At 40.6% G+C, this 23,826-nt stretch overlaps 1 protein-coding gene across 1 annotated transcript in view; it reads right to left on the reverse strand.

Moving 5' to 3' along the window:
* Positions 1-23,826, reverse strand: part of SPAG17 (sperm associated antigen 17) — a 324,904-nt gene that overhangs the window by 265,185 nt on the left and 35,893 nt on the right. Inside the window, 2 exon segments of the mRNA XM_006861302.1 lie at positions 8,475-8,558; positions 9,292-9,432. Coding sequence (XP_006861364.1) covers positions 8,475-8,558; positions 9,292-9,432 — 225 coding nt within the window.

Below are 23,826 nucleotides of genomic sequence, written 5' to 3' on the forward strand. Positions count from 1 at the left end.
CAGGGTCGCTATGAGTCGGAACTGACTCCACGGTACTTAGCAACAACAACTCATCTGATACAGACAGAGATTAGGCTCATTGAGTCCACCTGAGTGGTAGAAAGAATAATAAACATATCACAGAACTACGGAGAGAATTAAGGCTTAATTCTAATTAAGAAATACTAAACCACAACAACCATTTCCAGAACTGAAGGTTTTTTCATTAACTTTTATGTGATACAAGGAGAAAGAACACAGCCTTTGGTGTCAACAAATTAGCCTGTCTGAGCATCAGTTCCATAGCTTGTAAATGTCTCCTGATAAGGTTGGTAAAAAATTGTTACTGTTAAGTGCCTTTGAGTAGTTTCTGACTCATAGTGACCCCACATAGGGTTTTCAAGGAGCGGCTCGTGGGTTTCAACTGTGGACCCAGCAGCAAGCAGTTCAGTGCTTATCCTACAGTACCACACCAGGACTCTGTTAATAATTAGATTAGTTAATGTTATCTATAAAAAGAGCTCTCGTGATGCAGTCAATAGGTTAAGTGCTGGACTGCTGACCAAAAGATCAGTAGTTCAAATTCATGATCTGCTTCTCAGGATAACGATAAGGCAGTCTGCTCTCATTAAGATTTACAACCTTGGAAACCCAGTGGGACAATTCTACTCTGTTTTACAAGGGTGCTATGAGTCAGAACTGATTTGGTGGCAGTGGGAAGAAGAGTATCTATAAAGCAATTAGCAGACAACACTGAGCATGAATGGAATGTTCAATAAATGTTAACAATTATTATTACCACATATGTGGACTATCCAGTCTTAGCAGCAGGTAAGAAATGAAGTTGGCTTGTTTCTGTCCCACACATCCCTCCAAATACAGTGGCTGGGCTGTTAAAGACACTCCAGGACCCGTTCCAGCCCAGTCTGGAGGAGAAGCAGTGATGGCTGTTTTTCTTTAGCTGTACTTTGATGCAGTCTGCTCTTCACTGGTTCCTTGACTGCATTTCTACCTTGCCCAGATGTTCTCTCATTGATGGAGTATCCTAATTGGCACCTGTGCCCTGGTGTGAGAGGCCTGCTGCTGGATCCCAGACTCTCTAGCAGGTGGTACCTCACCAGTGTCCACACCTCTCCTCCGGAGCCTCTGACTACTTGCCACTTGGGCTTGGGCAGCTACCTGTGTCCTAAAGGTTGGAAAAGAGCTGTGCAACAATTTGGAACTTTCGAACTTGGCCTTTTTTAAAATAGAAAATCAAAACTTCAGGTCTGCAATCTGTGAGGCAAGCTTCTCTCCACATGGGGTGGGGGAGGGAACTCCTTTCTAAAGCAATGAGGCCCTGACCTTCTGTCCTCTCCGGGGCTATCCTGGACTTACTTGACTTCTACTAGGCTGCTCTGGCCTTCTTCATTTGACCCTTCTTTCTTTCCCATATCGACAAAATTCATCCTTCAAAACCTTTACTCTCTAACATTTCTAGTAGTGCAATTTCTCCTTGCCTTCCTTTCCTGGGGTGAGAAGTGCCTCCAAAGCTCAGACTTTGGCACGGTAATTCCTACATTGTTTTTATAGTCTCAACGTGGTGCTTCTTTGTTACAGCTCAGTATCCCTAAGTTTTGTTCCAAGTCTCATTATTTTATATTTATAAATATCAGGTTGTATTAATTGGTTCCAGCTTTAAAAATGTTCCATCTGAGGTTATTTTCTGCTTGCTGTTTTGATAGTGGTTTCTAAACCTGAAGCACTGAGGCCCCAATGTGGGCCATGTTCTGTAGGCATCCCTGAAGGACTGATGTGGAGCGGAAAGGATACACAGATTCTGGGCCTTGCTGTGTTCTTTGAAGACTGAACTGGCCATAATAGCTTCAAAGAATTTCAACAAGTTCCTAAGACATGACCTTCCCTTTCCGAAAAACCACGTTGGCCAGGCTTGCCTTAATCAAGCTGTGCTTTTCTAAGCATCCTTTTCTTGATCTCCTGCAGCAGTTTTTAATACTTTCCCTACAAGTGAAGTTAAACTAACTGGCCTGTAATTTCCTGGTGTGTCCCTAAGCTCTATGAAATAACGGCATTAGGTTGGCCACCTTCCAGTTCTTCCAGAAACTTTTTTTGTTTTGTTTTAAAACTCGGGATTGAAAAGGCCAGAGAATGCTTCCTGTCTCCTTTTCCCTTCGTTTCTTCCATGACATACTGCTCTTTCTGTTCCCAGTAGAGCTGCCATTTTAATAACTTCAAACCTCTTAAATGTTTTCACATATTATTTGTTCCTATCTCTGAAGCATGAGTTTTCCATTTTTCATTTTGACAAGGGCCACCCCTCACCCCCCCAAAAAAGGCTTGCAATTCTACCGAGTAGACTGTTAATTCCAGGCACTGTTTAAGAAATGAGTTTCATATTCGGAATCTGGAAAATGGTAGCAACAGGGATTATAGTTAAGTCTGTATTCTTACTTGTGAATTATGAATACATGTGGAGGAAAGACTCAAGAAATATGTCTACACACCCAGGAAAGAGGAAACACATACAAAAAAAATTACAAGGAGCCCGTTGGAGGATACTGACCCAGTGAATTAGCAAAGTATCTTAAAAATGCAGTGAAAACTATTAAGACGTGAAGATGTAATATTTGCATCCTTTATCTTATTAGCTGCATTTGGTTCATCACTTTCAAATCTAATATGAGAAAAATCTTTACATATTTAATGACTTTCCATATTGCAATAGAAAAGCCCATATAATGTATTAATGAAATATATATTAATTTAAAAATTAGTTAGTTTATTACTGATAGGTGTAAAGAGGAAGATGAGTAGTGATTTGCATTTGTAAGATTGCACCATGTTGCACAATCCCAAGCAAGATTTATTGCATAAAAACTTTGATAATTTACTTTTTTTTAATAAGTGAGTAATTAAGTAGGACATTCAAATCTTTATTCTTTAAAGACAATTATTGTTTTAACACCTTTTCTTTCAGCAGGGGAGGAGTGGTAACCTAATTTGTCCTTTCTGAATAAATCCCAGATAGGCACATGTCTACCATGTGGATGGAGGCTCATTCCCAAGTAGACAGGTATGCTGATCACCATCATAAAAAGAAGAGAGGCAGTGGAATTGAAACATTTTTAGACTATTGACTCTGAGTTCAGATAAGTTGGAAAAACATTCTCTTGCCCAATGGGTAGCTTTTTCTTACTAATTTTAAGCCACATTATCAAAGCCTGAAATTTACACATCTATCTTATAATGTTGTTGTTGTTGAGTGCCATGGCGTTGGCTCTGACTCATAGCGACCCCGTATAGGGTTTCCAAAGAGTGGCTGGTGGGTTTGAACTGCTAACCTTGCAGTTAGCAGTCCAGTGCTTATCCTACAGCACCACACCAGGAGTCCTTACAATAGAAGCCCTATGATCATGTTCAGTTTGCCCTGGTGGTGAAGTATTTCAGAGCTCAATTGCTAACCAAAAAGTTGGTGGTTTGAACCCACCAGTGGCTCCTCAGCAGAAAGACCAGGAAATCTGATTTTGTAAAGAAGACAGCCGAGAAAACCCTGTGGGGCAGTTCTACGCTGTCACATAGAGTGACTATGAGTCAGAAGTAACTCAAGGGCACCTAACAACTGCACATTTGATTTAATCAAAAAGGGGGAGAATCGTTGCGTTTTAGTACAGCTAGACCTCCCTTGTAGGGATCATTGCAAATGGCTTTTAATAACCCTTAATATTTCCTTTCTCCTTTTTGGTGGCTGTTGTTAAGTGCTTTCGAGTCAGTTCAGACTCACAGTGACGCTGCATAGAGTTTCAGAGGATCAGCTGGTGAATTTGAACTGCCAGCCTTGTGATTTGCAGTCCAGTGCTGATCCTACATTTCTTGCAAGTGAGCTGGTCCGATTGTCTATACAGGCCATCAAACATATGCACACAGAAAATGTTTGTGCTTATTTATCAAATACATTTAAATTACATGAGCTCGACATTTAGAATATTTTGATTGCAATGAAAATATATACTAAGGGGCTTCAGAAAGTATGTGAGAAAAAAGACTTAAAAGATAATGACTCTGCAGATTTATTTGAAGCCCCCTCATACAGGATGCTCAAATGTAGGGCCTTTCCTATCTAGTGCATATTTGGACAATGTAACTGAAAACTCAGCCCACATTCAAGCTCTCCCCATTTTTGTACCTTCGCCTGAGCTATTCCCTTTTCTTAGAATGCCCTCTTCTACATTTGAACTTTAAGACCTCCCACCAAGGTTGGACATCTTTGAGCCTATTAAGAGAACACAGGGTTTTATGGTAAATTGAAAACAAAGAACCTTGAGTCTGTGTACCAGGCAGATTCCCTGGGTAGCACAAATGGTTAAATGCTAGACTACTAACTGAAAGGTGGGTGGCTCTAACCCACCCACAAGTGCCTTGGAATTAGGATTGGTGATCTACTTTTGAAAGATCACAGCCACTGAGAAGCCTATGAAACACAGTTCAACTCTGATACACATATAATGTTACCATGAGTTGGAATCAATTTGACAATAACTCTTATGTATGCATCTGGCAGAACTATACTTAAATCCAAAGTTTTCAGTTTTCCAGTTAGCCAATTTTTTTACTTTCTCTGAGTCTCCATTTCCCTATGTGCATAATGGAGATGTTTATGTTCCCTTTTAAAACTGTAGTGTGAATTACTTGGGATCATATATTTAAAGGATCAGAATTGTCAGACCCTCTTCCTTCTCTTCCCAGGGTCACCAACTCCTCTGCCGAGTTCCTCCGGATGTCTCACCCCTGACACAGCCCTGGCTCATGGTAATCTCATCTCTTCTGAATTCCTGTACACTTCACTTGCCCTTCCTGGACTTCACTGTCTACTTTCTGCATTGCATCGTTCACTCATTCAACACATATTTACTGAATACCTACTATGGGTCTGAAAGACATAGAGACACAGATAATATAAATATTTCTAACTAAGGCTTAAGATTCTTGAGGTTAAAGACTTTATAATATATTCTTTCCACCCCACATTGTCTGGCACTAGTATTTAAACAACAATATATTTGTTTATAGTTCGTAAACCTGACTACTATGTGATATAGGTAATATTTGTATATCCATTTTCACATGTATCAATATTCTCCATAGTGAATATAAGCTATTGTTGTTAAGTGTCATTGAGTCGGTTCTGACTCATAGCAACATGTATAGGGTTTCTGAGGAAAGGCTGGTGAATTTGAACCGCTGACCTTTCAGTTTAAATCGACCTTGAGGTCCAGTGCATTGTCCTGCAGCACCACACCAGGACCCACAACTAGGATTACATGTTGGAAATGGAGTTCACATGCTATGCAAGTGCAGTGGCTCGCCATCTTTTTCATCCACACTCTTAAAAAAATAATAAAGCTGTAGCTAAAATTCCTGAGAATATACACAAAAGAGAGTATTCTCTTTCCATTTCCATATGCATCCTTGGAGTAGTTCCTGTTGGAGCAGAAACCTGGTTTCCAAAAAGAGGTGAATGGACAAATGGGCCCTAGCTTTGTCTTTGTAGATTTTATACTAACACAAACCCAAGCAGGTTTTCAAAGCACTGTGGCTTATAAATAAAGACTCTCTCATATATACAATACCATGGCTAGATGCAATTCTAAGGTTTCAGGGGAAATGACACAATTTCAGAATGAGGTTGTGTATACACCACCACGGCATCTAGATGAAAACTTGAGCACGTCACTTAGGAATGTGGCCTTTGCTAGCTGAGACATTAGTGCTGTTGTTGGAAATTTGTAATGCGATTCTGACACTGTGCGGCTTCTCCTAGATAAACTGCACCAGAGATGCTGTTCCTGAAGAAATCAGATTGTTAAGTGTCGTTGAGTCCGTTCCCACTCATAGCAATCTGTATCGGGTTTCCGAGGAGTGGAGGTTCTTCAGGCGAAGAAACCAGAGAGCTAAATTGGTTACAATTGTTTTTAAAGTAAGAATAACTAGGCTCTCTCTTAAGACCAAAAGACCAAAGAAAAAGCCAGAGAACAAGAAGTAAATATAAGTGTTTATGGAGATGGTCTTTATGACGTCTGTTTTGAGTTCTCCCTCAAGATAGAGGACTAAAAGGAAACACAGCCTCTATGAGTTTCCCATGTAAGTCAAGTAGTTTTGTTACATTATCCTTTCTCCCCCATTGCAAACTTCCCTTTGAGAAAGAAGATTTAAGACTTTCTAAACAGGATCCTGGGAGTCCTGGTGTGGGTATGCACTGGACTGCTGTCCGTAAATCGGTGGTTCAAACCCATCAGTTGCTCCCTGTAAATCCTATACAGGGTTGCTATGGGTCAGAACCAATTCGACGACACACAACAACAACCAACATGTTCCTGAGGAGTGCACCTGTGGCAAATGTCACCGTTCTAAACATCACGTGGAGCTTGAAACAGAAATAGATTCATAGCAACTTGACCGCCTGCAACTCAAAAGTTCTGAGGTCCCAGGAGATTATGACTTCCGGACCTCTTCCATGGTTACCACTCACAGCCACCTTTCTGTATACATTGCCAGCGGCCTTTCCGTTTGTCTGGGTTGAGGCACCAAGTGACAGAGTTCTTGAACAGGGCCTAAGAGTGAATTAGAAAATGGGCCCCTTTAGATGTGCAGTCTGCTCTTGACTTAGGCTGACCAGAAGACAGAATTTGCTTTACGTTCGTCATCCATTTTTACTTACTAACATCGGGTGCATCCAAAACCCAGTCTCCGTGGTGTTCCACCCTGCCTTCCCTTTTCTTCTGGAACCATTCAGAAAAGGGCACGTGAATGGGTGTGGGGGGCATATTGCCCAAATGTTCCACTGGAAGGGTGTGGTAGAGCCAGATGTGAAATAGACCTCCCCTGAGTGAAGAATATGCAACCAAGAGTCACAGCACATATTTGAGAGGAGTGACTCTCTCACTAAACTCTTGAGTTGAAACATTGTGCTATCCCACATCCAAGTCAAAATGCCTGTCCAGATTATACATCAAAACTGGCCTGTTATCATGTCTGATTTTTACTGAGCATCTTTGAAGAAGAAAGAGTCCTTTGAGGGGGCTAATTGATCCCAGCCCTGAGAGTTGGACATGGATTTCTATGGCCACTTCAGAAGAAACATTCCAATGTTTCAAATCCAGGTATCACATAATGTTTCAACTGGAGCACACACATTCGGATCATCAGAATAAAAGATAGAAGGTACTTTATTTGACTCCAACAGTTTGTTTTGAGGGTGAGCTTGGTTTAGCAAGAGTTAATGCTATAAAATTCACAGTACTGACAATCTTAAATAAATCCAGTGAAACCTGTTCAGATAATATTCAGGCGTTACTAAAAAGCCTGTTACAAAATCATCCAAGATCTGGGGCACATAAAAATTGTATTAGTCATCACTGAACTAAAATGCAAGCAAGATTGCTTCAGAAAGATCCCAAAGTCTTTGTTTTAGATCTGTGTGACCATAAAACAGTGTCCGCAAATTCTAAGTGATGTTCTAGTTGATCCCTAGGTTTTTATAGTTTCTTGCCAGCTGTGGGTTAGATATTAACAGGCAGGGTGAGAGGAAAGCCTCTTCAGCCGAGCATGATTCCTAAGTCCTTTGCACAACTCCACTAAATCAGCTAAGCTAGATTTTTGTGTTAAACAGCTGCTTGATATGGAATGGACTATTAATCCAAAGAGTATAGTTATTTGCACATCAATTAAAGTGGGAAGTAAAGTATGCAAAAGTTTCCAAACTGATGATTCCATGTATGCCTCCTCCTTGTACAGGAAACATATTCTGGAACATTTTTACATCACTTCTTTGGTAAAACCAACAGTTTGTTTAAAAAAAAAAAATAATATGACTTCTCTTTCACACCATCATGAACTAGGGAATTATCATTAAAAACTACTATGTAACATTTTCCTGCGTAAAAAAATCTGATTTATACTGGATGTAATGATGGTGTTCAGGTGTGGCGCTGTGGGCTAATGTGTCAGACTGCAAAGTTGTTTGAAGTGCAAGGTTGGTGGTTCAAGCTCACCAGCTGCTCCTTGGAAACCCTACACAGGGTCTCAATGGGGTCAGAATTGACTTGATGGCACTTAACAACAATAATAGTGTAACAACAATCTAGGACAATTTTATTCCAAGAGAGGGGATTTTATAAAGAGAGAGGCAGATTTCTTCAATGCCCACCATCGGGAGCAACACCTACCCTTACCACCAATGAGTAGCGGGAATTTGCTTTCCAAAAATGAACTAAATTGAGAATGGCTATGGCATTAGTGAAGTCCTGGTGTGGTGCTGTAGAATAAACAGTGGACTGTTAACCACAAGGTTGGCAATTCACCAGCTGCTCTTTGGAAACCCTGTATAGGGTTGTTATGAGTTGGAACCCACTTGACAGCACTTGACAACATGGCATTATTAACTCAGTCCTCGTTTTCTAGAAATTACAAAAATCACCTTGATAAATGCTTTCACCTACCTCATAAAATAAGGGTGCACCACTGCTTCCAGGTTTCTTTCCCTTCTTAGCTGCATTTCCAAAACTTGCATTTGCCTCATTGATCTGTAAGAGATTCAATTCAATTATCATGAAATAGAAAGGCTTACTCAGCAAATACTTGGCTATATGTGATTTAGTCCTGGTGTGGCACTGTGGGCTAATGCAGCAGACTGCAAATTCATTTGAACTGCAAGGTCGGTGGTTCAAGCTCACAAGCTGCCCCTTGGAAACCCTATACAGGGTCACTATGAGTCGGAATCGACTCCATAGCGTACCACCATACCACACTGCACACCACAGCACACTACAAGTGGTTTGGGGGGTGTTGGAGAACCTAGGAGTGAAGAAGCATTCAGTGACTAGACACAATATTTATAGTCGCTGGTGAGCTGCCGGGAAACATATGGGCTCATGTCATCTGACAGATCTTTTCTATGTTACCATTACCATTCCCTTCCAACCTTGGACAGCTATGATTTCTTATAGACTCCATTGTCCAATTACTCACAGACTTCCCTGGAATCTTACATAGCCTAGTCTTTAATTATTACTTAACCTTTTTCCTACATAATTCTTCACAGAACTTAGCAAGGTGCTTGGTATGGCCTCAGGAATTTTTGTCAAATGAGTGAATGTTCAATGGGTAACATTCGTTGACAAAAAGGTCATGGTTCCTGATTAATGAAACGTGTTTAAAGTACAAAATTTATAAAATAGACTAAGAAAACAATACTTTATCCTATTATTTGGAGGGAAAAAGTCTTCGAAAGGTTTGGAGCTAGGAAGTGGCAGGTACCTGCTGTAGAATGTCTTGCCATGATACCACACTGAAGAGCTTCCGCTGAGGGAGCTGGACTGCAAAGGTGAGGGCTCGGATCAGAAGATCATCTTCAATCTGGTTCCCAATCACAAAAGCAACGGAGGCCTTCCAATCGTTCTGTTTCAGAGTTACAAGAAAGAGGATTTAAACTTTTCCTGATTAGGAATTTTGTGTCAAGGCTACCACTGTAAAAGAGGATAATTAAAATGGGGTAATTTTTCCTATAAATCTTACTTTGAACACAGGGTTGACTCTGACAAAATGACCGCAAGAGGGCGGTATTGTGCCAAATTTCATGCAACTTGCTTAACTAAGAAACTAAGAACGTGATGTTCAATGGAATGTTGTCCAAAGATAATTTGTTGTTGGAATGTAATAAAAAAACATGTCGCAAGTGTGTATTAAGATGTAATCACCAATAGAGGAGGCATCTTGGTTTTGTTCTTCAATATAACCTAGGACTTTACATAGTGCCTGGAATACCATAACAAACCAAAACAAAGCATAGTGATTGAATGGATTTCAACTCCTAGCTACACTATGTAGGATTTTTGAGGCAGTAAATCTTCACAGAAGTAAAAAGGCTCCTCATGGTAGATTCAAACTGCTGACCTTGTGGTTAGCTGTGCAATGTGTAACCCACTATGCTACCAGGGATCTTTATAACATCATAAACACTCAATAAATATGTGTAGAAAGTTGAATAATATTGAGTTGACAAATAGGCTATTGTGTTGAGGTAAAAATTAAATCCCTGAAATTTTTGTAAAGCATACAACTAGAAAATATCTTTTTTCTCCTAAACGAACACAAGAATCTCATTGCAATTTAATAATTGACTTCCTTCCATTCCTGAGAATTATAAAATTTATAATTGGACATGAAACTCTGTATCAAATAATTAAAAGAAAAAAGTTAGGAAAGCAATATTGTTGTTCTGTTATCCCTTTCTTTCTGTCCATTATAATGATAATTTCTATTGGGAGGAAGACATTCTTTGGGAGAGGCTGAGAGGGGAGCTCACTGAATTACCCATTGTGTGATAGTGAGGGAAGAGGCAGGCTCTTGAAGTCAGGATTAGAATAGATTACTAACCTGAAGGTTGATGGTTCAAACCCACTGGTGGCATTGCGGAAGAAAGGTATGGTGATCTACTTCTATAAAGATTACAACCAAGAAACAATTTGGAGCAGTTCTACTCTGAAGCACATGGGGACCTCATGAAGTTGGAGTTGAGTAGATGGCCATAGCAAGCACTTAGTTTATGAGCACTAACAATCTTGGGAGATGAAACAAGATTAAGCCATGAGAAAAGAGAGATAATAGAATGGCAGACACTTTCTGACTCTTCATTTCCTAATTTATAAAATCAAGGAGTTGTGCAGGGCAAGATTGCAGCTTCTCCAGCTCCACTGTGGTAATTTATTCAAACAGAGTCAGACTCTATTTGAAAAGGTCATGTGCATTTTATGTAATGCTTAATTCTATGCAGTCCTCTGTGGTCTGTGACAAGTTTCTAATCAGGGTGATGACAGAAGGAGGATATAGGTGAGAGGAAAGATCTTAGCTCAAATTGTTCCTTACAGTACAGTAACACAGTGTCCTTCAATTCCTCTCACTTCTCTCCATGGAAAACTTACTAACTAGGGAACAAAACCCATCCACTCTCCAAAGCTAAAACAAAAACCACATGTAAAATTGAACCTGCTGCTCTCCAGCTGATTCCAACTCATAACGGCCCTATATGCCAGAGTAGAACTATACAGGCTTTCCAAGGCTTCCAATCTTAATGGAAGCAGACTGCTACATCTTTCTCCTGTGGAATGGCTGGTGGGTTTGAACTACTGACAGTTCAGTTAGCAGCCACTCACTTAACCACAGTGCCGCCCCCCACCCCCGGCCATGGCACCACTGTACAATATAAGCAGGGATATTTTACTTGGGAAGTGTGTGCATGTGTGTGTATGTGTGTGCTATGCATGTAGGTGTGGATCCATATGTATTTTCCTTTATACTGAGTTTACAATGATTCTTTGTTTGATAACTAGCTACAGAAAGGATGTTTCCTAAATGCTCTGATTCTAGAGAGTAGGTATGATATTTGCAATGTATTCTTTAGAGAAAAAGAGAAATTGCAGTAAAACAAATTCGTCATTCTTGCCACTGATTGCCTTTGTTTTCTCTAGTCTGCTCTTTGAGTCAAAGTCAAAACTGTGATCATCATTAAAAAGGAAAAACTCCTATCATTTTCAGCAGCTACATGGCTCCTGAACAGACAATGCCGTGAAGTTTCTGACAGTTACACTGAATTTTTTAATGACCACCTCTCCTTTCCTGCCCTGCTCCCTTCAACAAGTTCCTTTGCCAACGTTTGAAAGTTCATGGAGACAGGAAAGCAGCCTTTCAGCTCTTTTAGGGATGATTCAGAGATGGAGTTGTAGTTGAACCACCTACTCATTAGTGTCAAAGGCAGGTGTTGACTATTTCAGACCAGGAAAATAGAAGGGAGGAATAGGAAGAAGAAATTAACAATTATTTGAATTTGGCATGTTCCAGGCATATGTGATCTCATTGAATCCCTAAATAACCCTATGAAATACATGTATTTCTGCATTAAAGGTGAAAAAAAATGGAGGCCCAATGAAGTGGAGTCCTGGTGGCACTGTGGGTTCATGTGCCAGACTGCAAAGTCGTTTGAACTGCAAGGCTGGCAGTTCAAACTCACCAGCTGCTCCTCGGAAACCCTATACAGGGTCGTATGGGTCGGAACCGACTCGACGGCACTTAACAACAACAGTGAAGATAAATAACTTGTTCCAGGTCAAATTTGTTGAGCTCCATGGAGATCACATATATGGTTTATAATTTTGTGATAATTTTGAAACAGTTTTAAGAGCAAGCCTTTTTGGCCAGAATGCTTTTCCGTAGTTCTCAAGTTGTATCAGAGGCTTATTTGACCACAGTAAAAGTAATAGATGAAGATTTATCTATATTGCATGTTAGAGTTCATAGGAGCTTCAGGAAGAGAATATATATTAACCTTTAAGACACTGTGAGATCAAATTTATAAATGACAGTTTTACAAAGTAGTCAAGAAATGTTCCTAAGATTTTTTTTTTCTCTTGAAGTTCGGTACTCTTAGCAGAAGACCTACTCCTCCAGAGCGGTCATGGAACGTCTGTGATCCCCTAAGTCACCCCCAAACAGCATTCCTGAGCTAGAGTAGGTCCAGATTTGTTTGGATTCAGAGGTTTCTATGAGAACGGCTCCATTTCCAGACCCATCTCTTCATCTGAAGGCATCTTAAGAGGGCAGGTTAGGTTCATTTTGCCATCTAACCTTTCTGGCCAACCAAACCCTTCTCCCAGAAATTGGATCTATTTGGTAGAATAGGACCCATGGAAGACTTACATGTAGTGTCTAATCATATAGCTGTAGTGGTTGTTATGTCAGTTCCAACTCATTACAACCCTAAATAGAGTTTCTGAGGTGCGGCTGCTGGGTTTGACCCGCCAACCTTGTGGCTAGAAGTGCCTATCCTACAGTGCCACATCAGGATGCCATCACATAGCCAGATCTCTACTAAGTATGAAAATAACTGCAAGTCAACCAACTGCAAATGCCTACAAAGAAGAATGCATTCACTGGAGCTATGCACCAGGGGGCAGCAAGATGCTAGGATATGCACAAGGCACACTTCCCCATGTCTAATTAGGAAGACGTGCTAAATGAAGGATGTTCTACAAGCAAAGCAATTTCTGAACATTTCTCTTAAAATTTCAGGCTAGTTACAGAAGATAGAAGAATAGATACATTTGAATCATGGTATGGACAAAAAATGTTGAACATACCATGGACTGACAAAAGAGCAAAGAAGAAGTACATTCCGAATTCTCCTTAGAAATGAGAAAAGTGAGATTTTGGCTTACTTTGGACACAGCATCAGGAAAGACCCATTTATAGAAAAGGATATCATAGTTGGTAAAGTGGAGGGTCAGTGAAAATGAGGGAACCCCTCAATGAAGTGGATTGACACAAATAGTTACAATGGACTATACAATACCAACAATTGTGATGGTGGCGCCATGGTGGCAGTGTTTTGCTCTGTTATATCTTAGGACGCCAGGAGTCAGAGCCGACTTGATGCAACTGACAACAGTATAGATTTCTAATGTCTACTAACCAGCAATTTATAAAATGGGAAATTGTTTTGGGAAAACTCAGCACAGATTAAGTTTGGCAAAATAATGGGAAAATAAATTTGCACTGATATTTCACCACAACAAATAGTTAAAGAAAGCCCTTCAGTCTGTGTTCACAGGGAGGCAACAGAAATTCGGTTCAGAGAAAACCAATGCTGACCATGGGGAAGCAATGAACGCATAATGAGAGCAAGTCCATTAGTACGCCTGTGAATCCTGGGGTGTGCCTACCTGAGTGTGAAATTTACTTATGGCAGTTCTAGGAGTTGGGGTGTAGTTAGTAGCATAAGCCTGGAGAAGGTAAGCATGAAATGTTTGAGAAAAACTCCACTGGCTGTCTCCAACAGCGAGGAAAGAGGGCTTTGGTTTGGCATACCTCAAACATCTTAGGAAATAAAGTTAGCCCTCTATTACCTACATGCATACAGGGTACATGATTATTGCTAAGTCTTGCCCTTTAGTAGTTATTGATAAAATTATTCAAAGGATGGAATGAAGTCATGTGTGGACACAATCCATTACCTTTTATTTACTTTACCAGCCTCACCTCATTTGAAGCCTGGCAGGAGGGCGTCTTAACCCAAACACTTACATACTGGTCTCCTAAGGCAAGAAAGTATTCTTGTAAATACAAAGAGCCTGTCTCACACAAGTCTACTGTCCCAGAGACACAGTAGATTTATAACTATTTTTCTTTCATATATTGCAAAGTCTCCAATTTTCACTTAGACATTCCTGTATTTTAATATAACTATAAAAACCATTTCTAAAGCAAGTCAAAGAAGTTTTGGGATGATGGATTTGTGATGGCTTTCTTTCAGTTCGCATATCTAACAGGTTGGTATAAACCGGTTGCCATCTACTCAAGTCAGTTCCAACTCATGGTGACCCCACCATGTGTCAGAGTAGAGCTATGATTCATAGGCTTTCCAATGGCTAAGTTTTCAGAAGCAGATCACCAGGATTTTCTTTCAAGGTGTCTCTGGGTGGACTTAAAGCCTCAATCTTTCATCTGAGTGAGTTAACCATTTGTGCTACCCAGAGACTCCTAGGTTAGGATGGGCAAATGCTAGCAAGTCATGAGGCCTGATGCCCTGAAAGATCTAACAAGAAACAAATACAGTCCTCTTCAGAGAACCGTTCAGAGCCTGATGAGCTCTAGGAGCCAGGAATGGTCAACACCTTTTTTAGGAGAAGATGTATTAAAGCCCCAAGTAAAATCAATGCAACATTTAAAAAAGTCAGGTTTTATTAAGAGTTATTTAACACTGTACAGATACACAAACCTGTGCTTTATGTCAATACTCCGCTGAAAGGATAACCTTTTTGTTAAGTAGATTTACTGCCAAATGGATGGGGATTTGTGAATGTCTTTCTCATACAGTGTTTTTTCCTTCAAAAGGAGTCTTGGATCTGCATCAGCGAAGGAGTGTTAGTATGGGCTGTTGGCCAGCAGAAGAAATATTTTTATTACATAGTACTGGCTGCTACAATGGTAATTGTTAAAAAGGGATTCTAAATGTCAAATGAGTTGAAAATATAGGTTAAAAATGGGCATATGACTATTGAGTCAATTCTGAATCATGTTGACCCTACAGGGCATTGGAGAATTGCCTATAGGGCTTCCAAGGTCGTGATCTTTATGGAAGCTGACTGCCACTTCTTTCTCCCGTGGGCCCAAACAGCCAATCTTTCAGTTAGCAGCAGGATACTTTAACCATTGTACCACCAGAGCTCTTTGTCTTCACTAAACAAGAATAATTATAGACTATTTCTCATTGCCAGTTCCTCCCAATTTATCACAAATAGTATAGTTTGACATTGTTGTTGTTGTTGTTGTGAAGTGCCTTCGAGTCGGTCCCGACCCATAGCGACCCTGTACAGGGTTTCCGAGGGTGTAAATCCTTACGGGAGTAGAAAGTCTCATCTTTCTCCCGCGGAGTGGCTGGTAGTTTCGAACCACTGACCTTAAGGTTTGCAGCCCGATTCGTAACCACTACGCTACCAGAGCTCCTTACATAGTATCTACAAAAGGCTATCAGTAATTCTATTTTAGAAATTGGTTCATGTGGCTATCCTGTCCTCTAACTTACACTCTCAACTCCTTAGAGCTGAGTTTATGTTGAGTATGCTTTTGTACCTCATGGGCTCAGCAATATATGGGAAACAGAGCAAGGCTCTCTACCTAAATGACTGCTGGATTAAAGCAACAGAGAGCGAACACTTGGACACAGAGAATTTTGACCCTCAGAGTGTACATTACTTGGATGCACCATGTCAGGAAGGTACTTACTCCACCAGCACAAGTGGTTTAGCAGAAGAGGAGACTTTACCTGATTCAATATAGCTTGTCAGACCGGGATCAGTAATCAGGGTTTGCGGAAATTAGACCCTGTGTTGACTCTTCTGCTAGGACAAGTTTGCTGGAAAGTGACTCAGACATACCACCAGAAGAAGTGACTTTTCCAGATAGTGGGGGAAAAGCCCAAAACTCAAATACAACATACACTGACCATAAACCCATTCCTCCCTTCTTCCCACTCCCTCCTGTCAATACAAAACCCCAGGTAGACCAGTTCCTTTTGCTTTTCAGATACTGCCTGTTGTGTGCTTCCTTTCTCTTTGATGCTGCCCTTAAAATTCTTTAGAGCTGGAGTTTTCAGTGTGAGAAGAATTAGGTAGCACATATCATGAGTTGTACAGGTCCAGAACCCTGGAGGGACTCTGAACTTGACAACTACCCCTGTAGTAACACCATGCCTCAAGTCCATCCAAGTCTGCTAACCTCTGTCCAGTGGGGTGCTGAGGCCCAAATCCTGTTGACTTAGTAACTTGTAATCCGCCATGGCCAGGGTAATTCATCCATGCAAAAGCAAAAGCTACGAACCACAGTTGTACCCCTCTGAGACTACACGGCTGCCTCTATGTTAGGAAGACCTACGTGTCTAAGAACAATTTAGAGATGATTTTGATTGGCAAGGCCAGGGATGCCCCTGAAACAAAAAATGAGGAGGGCAAAGAAGGGTCTCCCTGTCAATTTCACCTGCTCCTCCCAAATACAGACTGTGCAACAATGCTTTGTGAACATTTATAACTAAGTATTCACACAGATTACTACTTCAGGTGTAGCCTATCCTTAAACACTGTCCTTTAAAACAGGCACTCTGTACAGCAGGTAACAATATACTTACAGAGAGGCCACTGTGGGGAGGAGCAGGGACAACCCACTCCTGGGTTTCCTGTTCTTTGGACCACCCCTTCACGTCCCCACTCAGGTATCTGCACATAGGGGACGGGACATAGCCATGGAAGGTTTCTGAACACCCCTCACCCACAAATGACCCAGCTCCCTCTCATACTCAGTCGCATACTGGTTAAGATCCTGGGGTTGGTAGGTAGATCCTGACTTTCTAGATTCAAATCAAGACATTAGCTGTGTGTCCTTGGGCAAGTTACTTAACTTCTCTGTGTCTCTTGTGTAAATGGGGATAATAACAGAATCCTCTTGGGATTGTGGGGAAGACTAACTGAGCAACCCTCCATAAGGCACCTCTAAGCATACCACCTAGCAATAACAGCCATCATCATTGATATTCCTTTAGGAGGACTCTACGCTTGCTGGTCACTAGAATAAGTATGGCTATTCCACACACACTGTTTAAAGTTCCGAGAGCTTGTGGGTTAGGCAAGAAAACAGAATGTCAACAATTGCATCCTGAAAAAGTAAACATTAATTTGGGTGTTAATCCATTTTCAAAATGATTTTCTCTTTCATAATAATAAACTTGTTAAATGACAAATTTCTAAAATTATTTTATACCTTTGGAAGAGAGGACCAAAATTTAAAGTGCTATAATTTTTCAGAGATCTGGGAGAGCAGGTGTGAGTGTAGCAGGAGGTGTCTTTGAGTCCTTGTAGACCCAGGGCTAGTCTGTCAGAATTATGACCCCAGTGCCAACCATAAAAGAGTCATCAGTTATAGTCCAAAGAGCAGCAACTTTGGATTCTTTACACAGAAGGGTTAAGGAGATGAAGAGCAATGACGTAGCTCAACCGGGGGCTGGAGAAAGAGCAGCACCAGACTAGTTTTCATCAGAGATGGGGAACTGCTTACTTGCCTTCAAAAAGAAAGAGAGAATGAGAGCATGAGAGAAAGAAAGAAAGAGAGAGAGAGAGAAAGAAAGGAAATGGACTGGATGTTGGGTAGTTGCACTGCAAATATTAATCTCAATTATTTTACAAATCCAGACATAAAACAAATGTCAGGGAGGACCAGTTCTTAAAAGAAGAGAAAGAGAAGTTGGGGGGGGGGGGGGGGGGGGGGAAGAGGAAATGAGGGAAGAAAAGAAAGGAGGAAGGGGTGGAGGGAGAGATGGAAGGAGAGATGAGGGAGGAATGAGGAGTGATGGATGGAGAAAGAAAGGCTAGTGGAGTTTGTTTTTCATCAAGACCCTCTCCACTTAAGGCAGGTTCCCTGGTCTGCAGGCTCCAGCTTCTCAAGGCTATCTGCCCTTTGTTTTCACCTTATAGAACTTTTGGTACCCACCTTCCCTCCTCTTGGATGGAATAAAATTTGCCTACATGAACTACTATTCATCTCAGGGTCTTAATTGTTGTTTCTCTAATTTGGTAAGCAAATCAGTCACCAAGGCTTTCGTGACTGTTGTTGTTGTTGTTAAGTGCTGTTGAGTCAGTTCTGACTCAGCAAATCTGTATAGGGAATCTGAGGAGCAGCTGGTGGGTTTGAACTGCTGAACTTGTGGTTCACAGTCCATTACTTGTCCTACAGTGCCAAAGTTGTTGTTAAATACTGTCAAGTAGGTTCCGACTCACAGCAACCATGTATAGGGTTTCTAAGGAGCAGTTGGTGAGTTTGAACTGCTGACCTTGAGGTTCAAACTGACCTTGCAGTCTAGTGCAGTATTCCACAGTGCCACACCAGGACTCGTACCATTTAAACACATTTCTTCTCTTAAAGCTATCTGGGCTCCTGGACTGAGTCAAAGGAAGGTACTGCTACTGGCAGTACTTTGTGCAGTGGCCTGGACCAGTGGAAAACATTCCTCTGGAAGCATACCCCCTAGACAACTTCCTACTTAGCCCATGTGCCTGGATATAGTAGCATTCAATAAATGCCTCTTGAACTTAGCGGCCAAAACCACACACTAAAGAAAAGTTTTATGCATGCTTAGAATGGGAAGGCCGACTGAGCATGTGGCATTTTATCAGCCACACTCAGCATTTTGGAAGGAACCACCCATGCCACAAAGAGCTATTTAAATTAAAGAGTGAACTTATACCTTTGATGTATAGACAACACTGCACATGTCTTATGCTCCCTGATGAGGAGTATAGAACTAGCTTTACAATCTATGCACACACTAGCTGGCTGGTTCCCTTTGTCTTAATACATATAAAACTTGATCACTAATTCAAGCTATGTACAGAGCTCTGTGGTGGTATCAAATCTGCCTCTATTGCTTGTTAACCAAATGACCTCTGTCATATCTGGTGAGTCAGCTTTCTCATATTTAAAAAAAAAAAGAGAGAAGAATCTAATAATATAACCCCCAAAAGTGAACAAATATATGTAGGATCATTTTGTAAATTACAAAGCATGATGAAAAAGGTAAAATATGAGCACTCTCTTCCTTAAAACATTCTCCAAAAAATGAGTCCAAAGAGATGATTACTTCTGAAACTTTTAATTTTGATATGTCCCAAGGATCTTCTTTGGATATGACTTGATTGTTTTTTCTCTTTTTCATAGAGTCCCTTGGCCCATCCCACCAGCCTAGCACATGAGCCTAATTCAGTTTTGCTCCATGCATCAGAGACTTTTAAGACAGCTATTAAAATACCACATGGAAAAGCTTTGCAGGGAATTCTACTCCACGGAGAAACCACAGAACCCACTACACACCTTAACTATCTCCCCACCCCCAACAGTTGGCTAAAATTACTGCTCCATTCTGTCAGTACAATCCAACCAATTTTATGGCTTGGAGCAAAATCGGAGGTCCAAAATGAACTTCAGAACATAAAAAGTAAAGCAAACCTCAAAAGGAAACAAGCCTCTTTGGGTTTTCAAACAAATATTACATATCAGAGACATTCTTCTAACAGAGGAGACCAAGCAAAGCCAAAAGGAGACCAGCTAATTGCTCCACAAATGTGAAATTGGATTCAGGGACTCACCCCAAAGAAAGGAAACCTCCTTTCATCATCCGATGTTAAAGGCTACAACTTTTCATTCATTAACTCTTTCCTCAGACATGAGAACCTTCGCTTACCTTCCTTAAACCTTTTCAATGTTTACTCACTATCTTCCACATTAAAAATTAATGTTTATTTTCAAGTCTAAATATTAGCTCACTGACTCCACGGCACATAACAACAACAACAACTGATTAGAGTTTAATTTTTATAGTCATCTTGAATGAGTACAGAATACTCAAGCTTACTTCTGATGATTATAAGGGTACAGGACTGTCTTGATTATAAACACTCCTTTATTGTTGTTGTTGTTATATGTCGTTGAGTCAGTTCTGACTCACAGTGACCCTGTAAAAGTTTTTGAGACTGTAAAGCTTTGCGGGAGCAAAAAACCTTATTTTTCTCTCATGGAGTGGCTGGTGGACTTAAACCACCAGCCTTGTGGTTTGCAGTCCAGTGTTCATTCTCTAGATCCACTATACTCCCTAAACACTCTTCTATTTGTCCCGAATTTCAATAAATTGTCTAACAATGTCCCATATTTTGTCAAGTAAATTGTATTCCCTGTATTGTTTTCTAATATCTGAAAGTAGAACAGAAATCCTTTATCTGGCCATGTGTTGTGATTATTAGATCTAAAAATATGGTCTTAGGACTTCCGGTTTTGGGGCAGGAGAAGCAAAGACACGTAGGGGAGGCTCCTATATGGAGGCACCAAAAAAACAGAGAAGGCACTTTCCTGGAGCAGCTCCAGAGCTTTGGATCTAATATAAAGTGAGGGGCATCAGTTTCCCGTGGCCCTCAGTGGACAAATCTGACTGTGGAGGGAAAACATGGCGATTTCTGAATCGGCAGGACGCTGCCTGTGGGCCCCTCAGCCTGGGCTGAGATCAGAGGGTGGTGCCATAGCCAGGCTGATACAGTGATACAGCGCTGAAAAACATGGAGTGGCATCTGGAAAAAGAGATGTGACAGATTTTACATTTTTCTTTCCTCCTCTTCCCTACCACAACCTCTCTGCCCAGCACGGACACCTTCAGACAGGTAGGAGCACACCCCCAAAGGGATACAGCATTGCACCCACAATTTTGCCGTGACACAGGGAGGAAATCCCTGGGAGCCCCAATGGTCCCACAAGCAAATCCTTTGGCTACTTCTTATGTCTGACTTTGGGATTCAGCCCTAAAGTTGACCTGGGAGGGACCCTTCATTCCTGTGTTACTGAACAAGAGGCAGCAGGTCTGGCCATACAGACAAACAGTATGTGCACCTTGTAAAACCCCAACAGGAAACTCAAGAGCCAACACCAACTACTATATACAAGGACACAGCTATTTTGAGAATTATGTTGTGTATACACAGATACTTAACTGACCTTCAGAGATAAAAATAATATACACTCTCTCTTCCAGTCATTTCTCAATATCTACCTGCGCACCTCCACTGTGGTGACTAGAGGAGAGGCCTGAGCGAGTGGATACCCCCACCCACCGCTGAAGGTTTCTACCATGTACGCACACTGCCCTGCACAGCAAAGGCTGCTGGTCAGTCAGCTACAGTTTTAGTTTTGCTTTTGAGTGGTGATTTTTGTCTCTGCTTTTATACTGTTTTGTTTTTGGTCCTTCTGGTCTCACTTTTTTCCTTGGAGTAGGAGCTTTCTCTCCCTATGTTACCCAAGAAGAGATAGCAATTGTGACCATATAGCCAAGCTACAGGCATACCCCATAATATCCCACCATCTGGACAGTAGCCAATATCAGCTGTTAGGCATTACACCTGAAAAGGGAAGCCTATCTCCAGAATGCAACCACCAGGAGACACTTAGTAAGCTTAACAACACAGCAACATACATTCATTTAATCATTGAAAATGCATCTAACTATTGAAAATGTCCAAGAAAAGGCACAAAGATCTCAGAACATGTCCAAAAACAGAAAAGAGTAACTGAGACAAATGAGCTGGAGGCAGACACAGACTTTCCATTAGGAGAAGAGCAAGCTTTGGATCTGCCTGAGAAGGAATTTGGAAGAATGAGATGGAGACAAATCCCCATGCTCCAGGGAGGGTCAAGGAAAATAAGGAAGAAGTCAGGAAAGTGCTACAGGACCAACCAAACAAGATAGATATAGCATTGGAAACAATTCAAAACCTGCAAAAAGAAGTCCAGAGGATTAATGATAAAACATCTGAAATGGACAATACACTGAAAGGGCAAAGGAGCAGAATTGAAGAGATGGAAGCCAGACTCAGCGAGCTGGAGAACAGATCTCTCAATACTGCTAAGATAGAAGAGCAAGCAGAAAAAAGGATGAAAAATCTAAAGAGAGTCTAAGATTCATGCTGGATAACTTGAAGGGGAATAACTTAAGAATTATTGGCATTCTGGAACAGGATGAATCACAGAAGTCCACAGGGGAGATAGTTGAGGATCATGGAAGAAAATTTCCCTAACAACTTGAAGGATGAGAAGATAAGCATTCAAGAAGCTGAATGAATCCCAGGAAGGATAGACCCAAAAGAGAATCACCAAGACAAATCATAATCAAACTTTCCAAAATCGAAGACAAGGAGAGAATCCTAAAAGCAGCCAGGGAAAAGAAAAGTGTTACTTACTAAGGTAAGCAAATCAGATAAAGCTCTAATTTTCAGCAGAAACCATGTAGGCAAGAAGGCAATGGGGAGACATATAGAAAATCCCAAAAGAAAAAAAAAAACAACAACTGCCGACCAAGAATTATCCACCCTGAAAAACTGTCAATCAAATACAATGGTGCAATCAAAACATTCCAGGATAAACAGAAGCTAAGAGATTTTTTTTCAAAGCCAATCCAGCACTTCAAAACATCCTAAAGGGAGTTCTTTGGAATGAAAACCAACAAGAAGAGACAACAACCAGAGATTGACAGATGTGGCAACACCACCCAGAAGTCAGTTGAAAGATAGCAGAGTTGAGAAAAGAACAAAAGTACAACAGTGAATGCACAAATTTCCTAGAAACAAATGAGAACAAAAACACAACATACCAAAATCTTTGGAACATGGTGAAAGTGGTGCTGAGAGGACAATTTATTGCAATAAATGCACACATCAAATAAGAAGAAAGAACAAAAATTAACACATTAACACAGCATCTCCAACAATTAGAAACAGACCAACAGAGGGAACTTACAGTCACCAAAAGAAAAGAAACAATAGCGATTACAGCAAATATAAATATGATAGAAAACAGAAAAATTATAGAAAGAATCAACAGGTTACGAATCTGGCTCTTTGAAAGGATTAATAAAATTGACAAACCATTGGGAAACCTAACAAAAAAAAAGAGGATGAAGACACAAATAACATACATTAGCAACCTCATGGGCAATGTTACAATGGAGCCACAGGAAATCAAAAGGATAATAAAAGAGTATATGAAGAGTTGCACTCCAACAAACTTAAAAACTTAGAAGAGATGGATGTGTTTTAAGAGAAACTTGACCTACCTAAACTTATACACAGTGAAGTAGAAAACCTGAACAGACCCATAACAAAAGAAGAAATTGGTCAGTTCATCAAAAAACTCCCAATCAAACGAAGTCCAGGACCAGATGGCTTCACTAGTGAGTTCTACCAAACATTCAGGGAAGAGATGTCACCAATTCTACTCAAATTATTCCAGATATATAAGAGGTTGGAAAACTTACTAATACATTTTAAGAAGCAAGCATAACCTTCATACCAAAACCAGGGGAGGACACATTAAGAAAGAAAATTATAGACCAATGTCCCTCATGAACATAGATGCAAAAATTCTCAACAAAATCCTAGTCAACAGAATCCAAAAGGACATCAAAAAAATAATACATCATGACCAAGTGGCATTCATATCAGGGATGCAAGGATGGTTCAACATTAGAAAAACAATCAATGTAATCCACCATGTAAATAAGAAAAAGGAAAAGAACCACATGGTCATATGGATTGATGTGGAAAAGGCATTTGACAAAATCTAACATCCATTCCTGATAAAAACACTAAAATAGTAGGAATTGAAAGGAAATTCCCCAACATAATTAAGAGCATATATACAAAACCAACAGCCTACATTACT

The sequence above is a fragment of the Chrysochloris asiatica genome, unplaced genomic scaffold, assembly GCF_000296735.1.
Source record: "Chrysochloris asiatica unplaced genomic scaffold, ChrAsi1.0 scaffold00042, whole genome shotgun sequence".
NCBI lineage: Eukaryota > Metazoa > Chordata > Mammalia > Afrosoricida > Chrysochloridae > Chrysochloris > Chrysochloris asiatica.